At 40.7% G+C, this 16,043-nt stretch overlaps 1 protein-coding gene across 1 annotated transcript in view; it reads right to left on the bottom strand.

Annotated features, from left to right (window-relative positions):
* Positions 1–16,043, bottom strand: part of LOC140316986 (furin-like protease kpc-1) — a 154,662-nt gene that overhangs the window by 69,149 nt on the left and 69,470 nt on the right. Inside the window, exons 8-10 of the mRNA XM_072395066.1 lie at positions 2,244–2,281; positions 1,446–1,525; positions 851–939 (exon numbers count right to left, since the gene is read on the bottom strand). Coding sequence (XP_072251167.1) covers positions 851–939; positions 1,446–1,525; positions 2,244–2,281 — 207 coding nt within the window. The remainder of the gene's footprint in view (positions 1–850; positions 940–1,445; positions 1,526–2,243; positions 2,282–16,043) is intronic.

Below are 16,043 nucleotides of genomic sequence, written 5' to 3' on the forward strand. Positions count from 1 at the left end.
GGGCTATGTTGAGTATTCAGCTATTCATTCCCCACCAGCAGTACAACCAACATGAGAAAAGCCACCACTGAAGCTAAAAAATTTGCTGTTAAATGGGGTCAGCAGGGCTCAACAGCAGCCAGTGACAGTGTCGTATTCACACAAACCAAAGGTCACATACACACGCTAAATGCATATATCTGCCAGTCTTGCCTTCTTTTTCCAAGACATGTTTTTGATTTACGCTGATAACCAGAACTCCAATTTGACAGTTCTTGAACAGATATATGATTTCACACTGATAAGACTCTTTTTTAAACAAATTTCTGCTATGATTAGCCACCACAGATAATAATAATTAAGGAAGGAAGCCATTCTCACTTCCATTCAAACCGAACATAAAAATCAGCTTTTTGATTTAACCTAATCTACAACCTGACATACCAAGTTGTTAAATGCATGTTTATACCTTGAAAATCAATTCAACAACAGAAGGTAATTGCGGCACTGGGCATTTTCTGGCTCCTTGTGATTGCAGAGCATGGGCCAGTAGTTGGAGAGTTTTGATTATTGCTTTATTCATTTCAGTGACTTTTTTATTAGACAGCTTTACAATAAAGTTAAATTTGTTTGTTTTATTATTGTTTAGCTGTTTCCATCCAGATCATAGCTGCTTTATGACAGTAAAGATAAAGTGAACATTTTCTTTTGCATTTCACTGAATTGAGTATGTTGACAATATCGGTAATAATTAAATTGTTGGATTATAGCGAGTATGTCTGAAAATATTCTTGTCATATTCTTGGCTGATGCAGCTCACCCACAATGAACCGCTTCCCACTGTCTCATAAGGCTGTACTGTTTTCCTCACCTCCAATCCTGGCATTGAAGGCGATGCCCACACCGCAGTAGGAGTTGTTGGCCTCCATGGCAACTTCCCCTGCACAACGGGTACCATGACTGAAACAGAGGGGGGAATAAGATGTTAGCCACATACTGAGACTAAATTAACACAGAAGCGTGTTCTCTTTTTTCTTTTATGGATGTCTTGACTTGAGCATACACCATAAATATGATAAGACAAACAATTAAGTGCAGTACATCCTGACTGGTACACACCTACAGACCCTGAGATTCTTGGAACTGCAATTCAAACCGAGGACAGACATCTGCTGCCAATTTCCTTTCTAATAAACCCCTAAAAATGCAAGCAATATTTCTTCACTTGATACCTCGATTTATTCGACCAATTTTGAAAGAAATTCAATTTAAAATTTTGATGAGCTTCTAAACTGTTGCGGCCAATCACATTAATTTTAGGTCCACGAATTTGGCTGCTTAGCTCACGTGTTAGCAACTCACAATGAAGTACATCAACTGACTGATTCCCTTCTTAGCTTTGGTCTTAAATAGGCAATAATAAAGTGAGTCTCCAGAGAAAACAGAAAAAGGACAACATTCACTACCCGTTCTCCTCGTCTCTGACAGGCATGGGATCATGAGACAGACCGTGTGAGGCAAGCAGGTCAAAACTGGCGAGGGGCTCCTACAAAAGCCAGACAGAAAACAAATGAAGAGAGCTGTAAGACAACAAAACTCTCGACACAAAACATCAGCGTGACATGACAGGAAATGAAGGAATCCCACGGAAAAGTCTTGATACTGGCACTTGAATTATTCTGTCAACATATTTCTTCTGACTGACGGCAATCACTGTCGCTGAGGAGATGCCTGTATCTGTGTGGTTTATGTGTGTGCCTCATAAAAGTGAGCATGTCTGAATGGCTTGCCAGTGTATATAGGCATAACGGGAGGAGGATGTCTTGGCAGCACACTGTACAAGAGCAATTATGTATCTCTCTCTCTGCAGCCAGGCTTATCCATGCCAGACAATCTGCTCTGACAAAGTACAAGTTGGCCTGCGTGTTTTCAACTGCCTATAGGATTATAAATGACAAGGCAGGAGCAAACTAAACTGCCACAACACATATGCTTCATAGCTTGCCTGAAAAACACCAGCCTAACAGCTTTATCTCTCTATGAAACTTTTATTGTCTTTGGTTTGATGTAATAGCAAACCGATTAAGACAAAGCCAATCTCGAGCTAATGAAAACCCAGGTATACAACAAATGGCATCAAAGTACAACTACAACCTTTGCAGGGAGAAAATTGAAGGGGAACTTGTGTCCACGATCGTTTTGGGAGCTCCACTCCACATAAAACTCAAATTAATTTCAGTTGAACAAATTTCAAATATACTCACAAAGTTTTTCTTCAGGTCCTTGTTTGTGTAATCTACACCTGGAAAATAAACAAGAGAAAATTGGATTTGCTGAGAACTATGGAGCTTTCTGTGAGCTTGTTCTGCTGATTATACATCTTGTCTTGACAGGACATGTCCTGCTCTGCGGTGTATACCCAATCCCTCATCTTTTAAAATACCATGCCAACACATCAATAAGAAGATTGAATCCCTGTTTGATCTGTGAAATGTAACCCTCAAGTTTCTGACCACTTAAAGAATAAATCAAGTATTTAGTGACTATTCATTTCTTTCTATTTTGCTTCAAAGAAGTCAGACTTTCTTGTAATCTTTCAAGGTCTTAAGTAATAGTTCTCAATGCTTTGTACAAGTCAGTGAAAGCTGTTTTTGCCCCTCATTTTCAGCCTAGTCCCTCAAACTGACCATTTTCTGAGGAATCTGTTTTTCATTTGTTAATCCACCTAACACTGACTTATGAATCATTCATATATAAAAAAGCATCTAACTCCAGGGATGAGCTGGTGTCTCCACATATCAGACAACTCCACAATCAGGCAAAGAAGTAATTCTAAGATTCAGGCACTTTGTTGTAGGCTTGAGGAAACTGGACAATTGGAGGAGAAAAGAAGAAGTGGCCTAAAAATCCATCTACAGCAGATGAACAGTAACTGAAAGTGATGTTGTTAGTAGGAAGAAAAAAAAATTGGAAAGGACGGGTGGTTGTCAAGAAGCCGTTCTTAAGTAAAAGAAATGGGGAGAAAAGGCTGAGGTATGCCAAATGACACAAGAAGTGGGCAGAAAATCAGTGGTGTCAGATCTTACAGTGATGAACACACCCCCCTCCAGAGCCCAGGCCTCTACATTATCGATGCAGTGTGGGATCATCTTGACAGAGAACAGAAGAAAAGGCAGCCAACATCAAAAGAAGAGCTTTGGAATGTCCTTCAAGAAGCCTGGAGAGCTATTCCTGAAGACTACTCGAAGAATAAAGGAGGTCATACCAAATACTGACTTTCAAGTTTGTAAAAATTGCTTAAACTCTGTTTTTGCCTTATATACTATATTAAAGTTTATTGTTGGCACATTTCAATAAATTGCTGCACCTATTTTTTAATTTCATGGCAAGACAGAAAAAATTAGGGGTGACTCAAGACTTGTGCAGTGTACTGTATCGTTTCATTAGCAGAAGCTACACTCGTTGTTGATCAAATCAAAGCTCAGTTTCTCAATCAGTGAATAAGAACCACAATACTTTTTGTCCTTAGTGGATAGTTTGAGCAGGTTGGACTGATGCTGCATGCGGCGTGTTCACGCAGCAGACTCGTGACAATTCATTATCATGAAGCACTCATATCTGTGAACTTAACACCACCTGAGTTGTTGGTGTTGATGACAAGGAGTACTGGGCACAATCTTGGATCGCTGCAGGGATCTTATGGGTGCATAAAGTAAGTCTATTGTGCAACAAGTAACAAAGGCCACTTAATATCATCAATGTGATAATATCAAAAGAAAGACTACAAGGTTGTGAGGCTATTATTTAGAGAAAATGAATAATTCTGGGTGTTTTGCAGGAAGATTCAAGAGACATCTGGTACTCAAGGCCATGTTTTCCATGAGATGTATGACACATTTTTTATGTTTTGCGCATTTAGTAATTCCTAAGTGCACTTTTCATGTTATGATGTCCTGGGAAACAATAGAAGGCAGTGCCGTTTCAAGCCATTTGAGCTTGCTGTGTGGTAGACAGGTTATTAAAATTTAGATTTTTGAGCGCCAACTAATAGCTGCAATTAATTTGCCAGAGTTTAAAAGTAATTTTTTTTAAGTTTTGTCAGAGTTCATGCTCTGCTCTGAGGTATTACACATTGACTGACAGACGAGTGCATGAACAAATGGAATCAAAATAATCTAAATCCTCACACATTTGTTTTATTTATACTGCCATTCTCCTCGGTGCTTATTCTTTCCTCTCACCCTACACCTTCTTGCACCTTTTAATCCTGCTCTCTTTTCATATCAGTTGCCTTTCTTTGACTTGCCCCCTCCCCTTGCTCCCCCCCCTTCCTCACTCCAACCACCACCACCACCTCCATCTCTGCTGCAGCAGGGCTCCTGTGGTCTCAGCGAGAGACAAACGAATGAGGGCCCCAGGAGGGCCGCGCCTGCTCTGCCGCACATCACTCACTCTCTGTCTCTCAATTACACACACTCGCACACACACGCACACACAAGACCTGCCTGCCTTTGTCCCATGCAGGCTCTGCCTCTGGGTTGCTATGGTAACCTGCCGAAGGTTTCGCTGTCGTGGTCTGATTGTGTGTAGCTCAAGCGGGATGGAGCCCCGGGTGGGTGAAGCCTCATTGGAGCCCGCCATACTGTGCCATGCTGAGCCATGCTGAGCCATGCTACGCTAGGTCAGCCCGTTACATTCTACACACGAGCACTAACTCTTCATTTTCCTTATCCACCTCTTCTTTTAGATCTGCTTCCTTAGACACACTTTCTGACTTGCAATTCAGCTTCACAAGTTTCTCTCTTTTATAGAATTTCATGTTTATTCTTGGTTTTGTATTTGGTCATTTAATTTCAATCTGGTTTTGCTTTCATTATTTTAATCCCACTTTAGAAAATCCAAAGCCATATTTCTGTAGTTAATGTCTCATGTTGTGTGACTTGACCAGTCATTTCTTTTCACCTGCCAGAAAAGCTAAAAACCCAAATAAAATCCAGCTATGGTTGTTGAGCACACCCTCCCTGTTGAAGTAGCAGGTACTGGGAATCAAACTTTTGATTTTTTTAGAATTACAGTCCTGGAATATGAATTTTACTTTGTGACTGATGCTGTTTTAATTTGAACATACAGTCCAAGTTTTAATATGTAATGATCAGATAAACTTTACCAAGTGTTGTCCGCCCGTACCTCCGAAATGCACTTGCAACACAGAGTTGTGGGAGAGTTTCCTAACTTGAACTATTTTGGATCAAAACTCACAGTCTTTATCAATAGGCAAAGGGAACCAAATGAAAAATAAGAATCCATTCATTAAGATGCAATTCAGAGTCCCGGCTATTTTGTCAAACTATTGAATCTTACGTTTACTGATACCGCTGTTCAATGCAAGAGGGTGGAGACAATAAGAAATCTCAGCACAAGTTGGTAATGTTCTCTTTTTTCTTTTCTCTCTTTTGTTTAAATTATGATTTTCTAAAGGGAACAACAGAAAGAGCTCTCTGGCCATATTTCCTTTCTTGCTTGAACCAATTTGGCTTACTGGATTGAACCTAAGGCTGAGCGAGGGTACAGAGCAGGTTTCTGTAAACTCTGATTTAAAGTTTAGTTTGAGGTGTACTTAGTGCTGGGCCCACATATAATTTTCATATGGAATTAAACATCTATCATATGTCCAAATCTCCTCACATGCTGCTTTGTTTTCTGTCGTAATCCCTCCAATTTCATCATCAGTGAAGACAGAAGACTATCTCATCCTTTTGTTCCATCATCTGTCAAATGCACTCCAGAATCTATAAGCTTGGATTCTCTGAGATAAATTTCTGAACAGTATTTGTTTGCATGGACTTGAATGTTGCTCCTTATGTAAGGAACTGTTGGCCTACAGGAGTCAAATTGTTCTGCTTCTTCAAAGCCAATATTTGTTACATTTCAGTCAGAAGAGAGACAACTGAATGTGAGTTCTTGCATGTGAGTGACCATCACACAAAGACAATCAGAGAAAGTCACATCAACGCTTAAAAGCTGACACTCACTTCTGTAGGTGTGGGATGGAGACAGCATTGGGAAAGAATGTCGGGCAGTTCTGGAGGGAATAGATGAGTGGAAGTAGGGAGCTAAACATACAGCTTCCCCCAAACTGTGAGTGTTCGTCTATCATAATGGGGTGTGGTTTGTTGATAATCAATTTGACAAAAGGCAAGTCAAACCAATGTTCTGTAACTCTTTCAAACACATCAAAAGATCAAAATTACATAATCAAAATCAGCATATCAGCTGGACCATTAAAGCAGATTTTTGGGCATGCTGTCGTTAAACTGCCACCTCCACGCTTAACAGTCAGCATTATATCCTTTTTTTTAACGATTCTTCTGTTGGTTCACTCGGCATGTAACAGGGCCTCTGACTTCCAAACAGTTTAACTTTTGACACAATAGTCCATAAAACCCTCGTCCCTCAGCTTTTCCATGGCAGCAGATCCTCAGTGTTCTGGGTTAGCTGTGTTTTTTTCTTGTCACTCTCTCGTGAATACACTTTTCGACTGGAATTGTTCAGATAGTAAAGTAATTTTAAGTGACTCGGCCATAAACTTTTGTCTTCAGTCACCTTTTTGTTTGAAGAAGACTATGTCAAGCATTTTGTTTTGTCACAGCACAGTTCGGCAGATCTATGGAGTGTGTCTTTATATGCTTCTATAGATTTGTGCATGATTCTGTGAAGTGGACACTGATGTATTTTGATCAGGATCGCAACATGCGCAGCAACAGACGATTTGTCACTAGTTTTGAGTGTCAAAACACAAGTATTTTCAAGGATGATCCAAGTGGAAAAAATGCATTCAGGTACACTCACTCAGGTAGCACCATACTGCCATAAGTACAGCCATAAACACTCAGACACAGTCCAAGGTCTTCGGAGTGTAAGAGTAAAAAGCCACGTCCCACAGTTAGATGGAACACCGTTGGTGGTGGAGCCAATGCAAAACCTTCTATGAATACAAATGCTTTGAACCTGGCTGACCCAGTTGAGATTGTGATTGTGCGGGTGTGCGTGCGCATTTTGTTCTCTGCATGTGTGTCAGCGTTCAGCGGCAGCAGCTGCACTCTATCTCCTTGCTCCTGCAGCATTCACACCGGTCCTCAGGGTCAAACACACACACAAATCAGACATAGAGATGTGTCGGAGGCCATTTTGAGCCGACGGTGAGTCGTGCCTGAGCCGCTGCAGAGAAAATGAGCCCACATCACATCAGAGGAGGCCCCCCCTACACCTGATCCTCCTCCCAGCCCCCCTTGGGCTGACTCTTGCTGCTTAGCTCTCCACTGTGGAAGTTACTGTACAGAAAACCAGCACAAGTCAACAGGCTGCTGCAGAGACTTGAAGGTGAGGATGGAAAGAGGTTAAGGAGGAGGAGAAGGTAGGAGGAGGGAGGATGTAAGACATATAACACTGATATCAATATTTCTGTAACAAGGCTACATATAGCTGATAATTTGCATGAGCAAGTGTGAAAAAGAAAATTGAGTATATGTGTGTGAGACAGCTGTAAGAGACAGAGGTGTGTATCACCACCCACCAAGGTTGACACTTCCTGGCCCTACACCTCTGTCTCATTAATCAGCTCGGTATTTAAGAAAGACCGGAGTGGACACTAGCCTGTAATTAGCTGCCTTTGTCAAGTGTGTGCATGCATGAGTGTATGGAGGTTTAAAAAGTGAATAGCAAAGAGACAAATCTTAGAGAGAAGAGTTTGATGACTGCTGCAAGATGGAGAGTCAGATACAAAGATGAGAGAAGAGGCAGCGTGGGTGATGGAAAGGCTGGAACTGACTGGTGCAGGGTGGTAAGGAGGACAGGACATGAAGAGGAAGAGAAGGCAAGGAGTGATGAAGCAGGAAAAAGACTGTCAGGAGGAGTAGGATGAGAGAGAAAAAAGATTTAAAAAAAGAAGAAAGAGGGAGAGATAAGGACAGAGTAAAGAGGGATGTAATGATGGAAAAAAGGGTTGACTTCTTAAAGTGGAGCATTAGTATTCAAGCAGTCCCCTTTTACCCTACCCACGCCTCACCCAGCTGCCCTGTCAGCCCAGCGGTCATCTCTCGTCCTGTGGCAGACTCACAGAGCTTTGAGTCCACATCTAAAACGCTTGCTTCGATGGAGATCTACTTGTAAAACAAAAAAAAAGCGCTGTTTTTCCAGATTGTGTGGGCTTAAGCTCTCAGCTGCTTCTTGACTGTTATTTTTTTTCTGAAATTTATAAGTTAATTTCATCTGCAAGTTTAAACCTTATCTGTCAATCAACTGATAAGCACAACGTGAAATTTCCTTTTTATCAAAATAAGTGCGAATCCGAACAGTACCACACACCCACATACTCAGATAGTGATCCAAGAGTGTAGACAGACAGCAAAGACATTGCAAAAAAGTGAAGCAAGGATGTATCATGTTGCATGCAAAGATCTTACATCACTTAAATTCAAAGTAAAAAAAAGAAGGGTGACACAAAACAAATCTGCACAGCTCTACACCCACTGTTCTTCCACACAAAAAACTGTTTTCTTAGTTACTCCTAATGTTAGTTACAGTAATTATTCACTGTCATTCAATGTTTATGTTTAATTTAACCAGTTTTCTTATATTTGTTTCGGAAATGTCAAAAATCAGCTCATTTGTGGTGCTCATAGTTGAAATAAAAAGAAAAAATACAAAAGGGAAAGGGGGGAAGGGGTTTAGTTGTCATCCTCTTCTAGTGTGAGAACTACAAGAGGACAGGAAGGAGGGTGATTTCGCAGGTCAAGAAAGAATTGAAAAGATGTGCCCTGACGAGTGTCCAGTCAGACGTTCCTCTTGACAGTGATGTCAAATCAACCGAGGGTTTTTATACACTTGATATCATTTAAAAATCCAATTATCATATTTCTCGTTATCATTGTTTTTTTCCTCACAGAAGAGCAAAACACATTAGTGAATCCTAAATATTAGTGGGTACTAACTAAATGAGAACAGACTGTGGTAACAAACAAGGTTAAAATTTGGATGTATGTAATTTCTTGAAGGACACATGAACGAAAAGCTCCTTGACTTTGGACAATTTACAAGCATTAAAACATTCAATGAAAGCTCTCTTTCCTGAACATATTTTTCCATGGTCTATGGATTTTCCCAAGCAACTGTACAAGCTGTTTGTTAATATATATCTAATACAGAGCTGTTGAATGTTAATAAAGTAGACAGTTTATTTAAGGTCAATGAAGTTATGCTGTTTGACTCTACATATTTAACAACTTTTCTGATGAAAGGCCCGCTAATTCTAACTGAGGACACGCTAAATCTAAATACATTCAGGGCACGCTAAACGCAAATACATGTTTCAGTGCTCATTTGGTGTAAAGGTGAGATTTTATATCAGCAGAACAATGTAATTGGCAGTTTGTGCTCAGTGAAAGTAAGAAATATGTCACCAGGTGTAGCATTTTGACATTCTTATGAGGTTCTTTTTTTTACAGGAATGATCTGCAAGCACATATGAGCGTGTGCATCGTGGTATGGCAACATCGGTAGAACACTGTTTGCGGGAGGAGTTCATTTTTGGGTTCAGTATTTTATGGGAGTTAAGGATTATAATGCAAAGACTGTTACCGGTCTTACATGTTAAGATCATCCGATTTGAGAAATTGACAGAACAGATATGAGAACATAGTATTCTGATAACTACTCGCTTTGTAATAAAGACACAGTTTCCATTATTACGGTGCTCCTTAGTACCATGGATATAAACTGAGGCAACTGAGACAACACAGAATGCCAATCCAAGAAACTAAATAGCATGGCTGCAGGGATATATTTCAGTCAGAATATAATTCAGCATGTTTAAAAAGATGTTTAGTTTTCATAAAGAGAAAGACCTTCAGGGGAATATAAGTGTGTGTATTTTCTTGTCATATCTGACATGCAGGCAACCTCCTTTGTCTCTGTATGCATCACATCTATGATCCTCCAGCTTCGTGCTGCAGTGTCTGCATGTATGACTTCCTTTTCTGGCCATTAAGCTGCTTCCAAACTCTTACTCTGGTCCCCTCCACTGCTTTGCTCTCATTTGACTAATCATATTCACTGAGAACGGTGTTGACAAATTCATTTTGTAATCCATTAGTCCCGTGGCATTGTTTAAACAATGTGCACGTTAATGTCCATTGCTTTAATACTCCTGATTCAAATTCTAATAGCCGTCTGATAAATCAGGTTATCTGCGACACCTTCTACACACCGTGAAGAGCGGAAATTAGAGAATTATTAACTATCCGTGGTGTTCTCTCATGTCCGAGTGTGTTAGGGAGAAGAGAGAGGAGATGACAGTGTAGAGGAGGCAGAAAAAAAAGAAAAGGACAAAAATAGTGAGAGAACAGAGACCCTGGAGACGGGGATGAGTTAAAGAAGACCAAAGGAGAACACATGACAGATAATAAGGAACAAGAAGAACAGCAGGACTGAAGCATTGCAAATGTAGATGAGGCAAAGACACATTAAAAGGGGCAGTGAAGACGTGAATAATAAAGGGATTAACTTAAGAGCAGCGTACATTAATGCACAATTCTACACCTAATGTAAGAGATCATATACAACCTGTCATTCAGTACATTGGATGCAAAAGAATCAGACGAGCTCAAGCGAATAAAAAAAAATTAAAAAATCAACAAACATCATGAAAACTGGAGTTTTTCGACACTCATGTCACCAGCTAATCATTTCAAATCACGATTACAGATATTCTTCCTCAAATCTGCTGTTGCTCTCTCACTTACACAAACATGGCATTCAGTCGCCCCTTAAACTTGATTTGCACACTATTTCAACCTTACAGTTTGTTTCTTGAAATTGTATATATGTAGTCATATGATAAATTTTTTTTTACTCATATTCTTTTTCTCTGTGACCCAGGTACTTTCCATTTCCCGTACACCTTAATTCACAAAAAACTTGCCTTGTACACACAAGTAATACAAGGGACACGGCTTCCTTTTGGATATGGCTGCAGGTTGGTAAAATGCATCAACTGAGGAAGCTCTGTTGCTAACAGATTTCTTGTTGAACCTTTTATATCTTTAATATATTTTTCATAAGCATAATCAAAGTTGAAAACAGGAAAGCAGCGTTAGCAGGCTTTGGATTCTTAGGTGATCCTGACTGTTGCTACATCTAGCAAATTATTGTTAACTCCATCAGCGAGTTGTGAAAATTAATTAGACTACTTTAATTAATGTTTATTTAAGAGCTAACACTAAAATCTGTAGTCGTTCTGGTCCCTTACCCTCACCCCCATGAACAGTAGATTCAATATGGAGTTTATTTTAATAAAATAGTTAATAACCTCAAGCCTCAACAACACATACAACTCACATATCACCGCCTCTTCACTCTCTGACTTAATCAATACTATGATCTAAAATTTCTTGCCCCGAACTTCAGCCAAATCCTGGCTTCTTCTCCTGCTTCTGTTCGTCTTCCTACTGCCCCAATGGCCTCCTCCTCCTCCTCCTCTCACTCCCTGCTGAGCACAGACAGAAAGCCTGTTGGTGTCACTATCCCTGCCTGTGGTGCCTGGTGGAGTGTGTGGATTAGACACATCGGCCTGATTAGCTGCATGTTTACTCACCACCATCACTACTATCACAACCGCAGGGCTTCAAGGGCAACACCAGTTGATCATCTCCCCATATACACCAACCCACACAAAAAAACAGCTAATAAACACACTGTGCTGAGCACTTCTGGTGAGAGTGTCTGATGTGTGTGCCATTGTGCCCCTGTTGAGTCGCCCACCATGGCACAGTCCTCTTAATTAAGCGGAGTGTGTGCGTATGTGAGTGCTTCTGGGGGCGGAGCAGCTGGCAGGAGGCACTGGGACCAGAGAACATCTGCAAAAGGATGCAACACAACCCACCTGAACACACACAAGCACACCTAAAATGTACACATTCATGGGCACTTACACACACACCTTCCATGGCAGCTGAGTACACATAACCTATCAATTGGGAACTCACACCCACGAGAAAAGAAACGGAGCACACACGCCAATGCCACTGCTACCAAACCAGTGGGACTGTCACCATAGCAACCTGGGACCAGTCATGTCACCGTGGTTTAGTGAGATGGGTGACAGTGAGAGAGAGTGAAAGATGGGCAAGCAGCAAAAAAGAGCAAAAGACAAAGACGGCGTGAGGGACATTAAATACCCTTCACAATGCTCAGCCTCAGTCTTGTTTTAAAACAAAAGGGTAAAGAGAGTGGAGAGACAGAGAGGATCCGGCGGTGCTGCAACCACTGAGCAGTTCTGAATTTGAGGAGGTCAGCAGCTTAGAGGACTTCAGACAAACCACAGGGCCCTCAGAAGTCAGTCTCACTGAGTCAAGAGGATCTGTGCGGCTGCGAAACACATGTCATAAACACTCACACACACACACGTGATATCATCATGATAGAAGAGAGTGGAAATATGGAACATGGTACAGGGATTTTGTCCTTGCTATGGGGCAAAGGCTTCAGCCCAGAGTAAAGGATTAAAGGATCATATGATCCTGGTCTTAGTGAGTTTCCTTTATCTCCCACTGCTACCTGTGTCAGAACTCATGTGGAATGTTGCTTTACTTTTGACCTCCATCACATCTTTTATTCTGATATCATTACAACAATTTGTCACATCAAAGCAAAGGGATCTGTACAATTAGACAAAGTACATTACATCCACCTGTTTTCATGCAAATGTAGCATTAGGAAGGAGAAAATCAGATTTATTTAATCAATAACGTAATGTGTCAAATGTTCCCTGAAGCTCCACTGAAGACATGAGAAACTGCAGCAGAGGGAGGAGTGAAAACACTGGGGAGACTGTAAGATTTCTGAAGTTAATAAGGATAAACCTAAGATCCTTATTATGTCATCCTTTATGTGGGGTGTTGCACTCGCACGTAAACACCGGCTTCCTGAAGTTTTGTCACCATCACGAGATTACTCGACAACTCCTGGTGCCTCTGTTACAAACACACGGGGGAGTTATCAGCTAAACAACTACAGAAACTGTTAGGGTATTTTGGTATATAGGTGGATATTACTCGTCAGATGGAAGCAGGGCTGATGAAGACAGAGTCTCTGATGCGAAAACTGGATGAAGGTTTGAGCGTTGCAAGTGCAACTATGGGATAAAATAACGTAATTTTCTTTTGTGTGGTGGGTAATACAGATTCAACTTCAATGAGCTAAACTCCCTGCCTGCCACATTAAATATCTATTTCTGTGTAGAAAACTGTATATTTCACTTGAGTTTACACCTACTCCATCACTATATATTTTGCTTCACAAAGAAAAATACCTGATTGGTATCTGAGATCTCTTTAAATTGAAAAATGTACGGTAAAATAAGCAAATGCTACATGGCCTCATTTGTTTACAGGGGGGATCACTATCAATGGCATTTCAATATTTAAAGATGGGACACCCTGCATGTGAGCATTCCGTCACCGAGTTACGTTATGAAAGAACTGGCTTATTAGTGAGGTCAGAGGAAAGAGGATTGTGGCGGTTTCACTCTAAATTTCATAATAGGTTGATACTAAAGGAGCAGTGTTGATGTAAAGCACTCTCTGGCTTCTACAGAAAAAAAGGTCAATAACACCAGTATGATCCCTTGAGTCTCCAACTGTTCGTGCTTGAATTGAGAAATGGAGCAACAAACACAAGCACACACACGCAAACACGCAGAGACAAACATGTATCGCTGCGACTAGCAACTGGTTATGTGTGCGACACTTGAAAACAGACATGATTTCTTTTCATATATGTGCGTTCATCTCCTGACCCCTCAACATGCCAGACCCACTCTTATTTTGGACCTCTGTACCAGGTCCATGTGTGCGAGGTCCTCTTTACCTCGCACCCCATGTGCATTAGTGAAACGTGGTGTGAGATGAGATTTATGCATATCCGTTCATCAATATTTGTGCTCCGTGGCCTGTTCTATAGCGTATTGATCTGAAGCTAGAGTATACATGCTTGACTCTTGCCCCCATAGAATCATAAAGTCTCTCTATAAGAATGTTTTCACCAGCTTGCACTGACTGGATGAGCAGGTACTGAACTAGAAGAGATACATCAGTAGTACATCAGGCCAATGTGTCACAGAGTGACTGTTTAGTGTTTCTGAGCTCATTAACTTCCAATCTTTCAGTATATTCTTATACTGCCTGTCCAAAATAAAAGTCACCACCTGGACTTAACTAAGCAAATAGGTAAGAGCCTCTTATTGGATAATTACTTCATGGATGATTACATTTCAGCTGGCAGCATGTTATTCAACCCTAACTGATGCCGTGAGTAGCTTCTCATTTCTTAAACGACCATGTCAGAAGACACATCCTGTGGCCGTGTAAAAGATGTTTCAGAAGGGTCAAATTGTTGGCATGCATCAACCAAAGGAAACATCGAAGGAGATTACTGAAAAAAAACTACGAAAATTGCATCATTAAAAACTGGAAGGATAGTGGGGAACCATCATCTATACACCATCTAGGATGATGTGGTCGGAAAAAAAATATCCTAAATGATCGTGATAAGCAATCACTTAAACGTTTGGTGAAATCAAATCGTAAACAACAGTAGAGCTCATGGCCATGTTAATAGTGAAAGTAAGACCACTTCCACATGCACAATGAGAAGGGAACTCGAGGGATTGGGACTAAACAGCTGTGTAGCCTTAAGTAAACCACTTATCAATGAGGCTAATCAGGGAAAAAAAGGCTTCAATTTGCAAGGGAGCATAAAGATTGGACTCTGGAGCAATGGAAGAAGGTCATGCGGTCTGATGAGTCCACATTTACCCTGTTCCAGAGTGATGGGTGCATCAGGCTAAGAAGAGAGGCGGATGAAGTGATGCACCCATCGTGCGTAGTGCCTACCGTACAAGCCTGAGGGGGCAGTGCTATGATCTGGGGTTGCTGCAGTTGGTCAGGTCTAAGTTCAGCAACGTTATGGGCCCATAGAATGAGGTCAGCTGACTACCTGAATATTCTGAATGACCAGGTTATTCCACCCGTGGAATCCTGCTGTCTTCCAAGATCACAATGCCCTGATTCATCAGGCTCAACTTATGAAAGATCGGTTCAGGGAGCACGAGACATCATTTTCACACCTGGATAGGCCACCACAGAGTCCAGACCCAAACCCCAGAGAGAACCTTTGGGATGTGCTGGAGAAGAATGCAACTCTGGACAGAAATATTAGCATTGGCATTTTTTTCTTGCTGGACAGTATAAAATTTGATTTTTGAGAGACTAGAATGTATGCATCCCACCTCTTAAAAAAGACTAACACTGAAACACAATCAAAACACCCAAATAGAGACTGATTCTCTTTAGCAAAGAGGTGGGAGTTCATCTTTACAACGCTATCAAATGGTATTTGGAACACCTCCAACAATAAGTGAATAGGATTTGATTGAATAATCCGTGAAAAACACGAGATTGATATTGGCAATATTTCCTTTTATCAGAATGGGAAAAGAAAGGCAAATTGTTTGCGGAGAAAAAGTTAGCTGTGCCTTTTAAAGCCCTTTGAGTGAAATGTCCCACTCAACTCAAAAACTTGTTGTGTACAACACTAACGCCCAAATATTTGTACGATGGCAGTTTATAGGAATATACATCAGTCAGAATCACTTCTCTTTTAAGATTCTAGGCTAAGTTGTACATTAAATCACTGTTAGTTCTGGGTCAACTATGCTCCCGAGTGCTACAACAAAGCATTGTGATGTTGGTACTGTTCTGATTTCTTCTTCCATGCAGCAGAAACTCTATATTAGACTGATGGACACTAAAAGCAAAAAAAATGAACACAATCAAACATTCCAACAATACAAATTAAAACAGAAATGTTAAAATAGTCAGAACTGACATGTCTATATGTACAGTATGTAGAAAATTATTATGCATGTCTAAGGCAGTGGGAATGAATGCGGCCAATTCAAGTAATATACCTCGTCTTTTTAGTTCTGCTCTGTAAAACTGAGACTAAAT

The sequence above is a fragment of the Leuresthes tenuis genome, unplaced genomic scaffold (genome assembly GCF_036924035.1).
Source record: "Leuresthes tenuis unplaced genomic scaffold, fLeuTen1.0.hap1 SCAF_10, whole genome shotgun sequence".
In the NCBI taxonomy this organism is placed as follows: domain Eukaryota; kingdom Metazoa; phylum Chordata; class Actinopteri; order Atheriniformes; family Atherinopsidae; genus Leuresthes; species Leuresthes tenuis.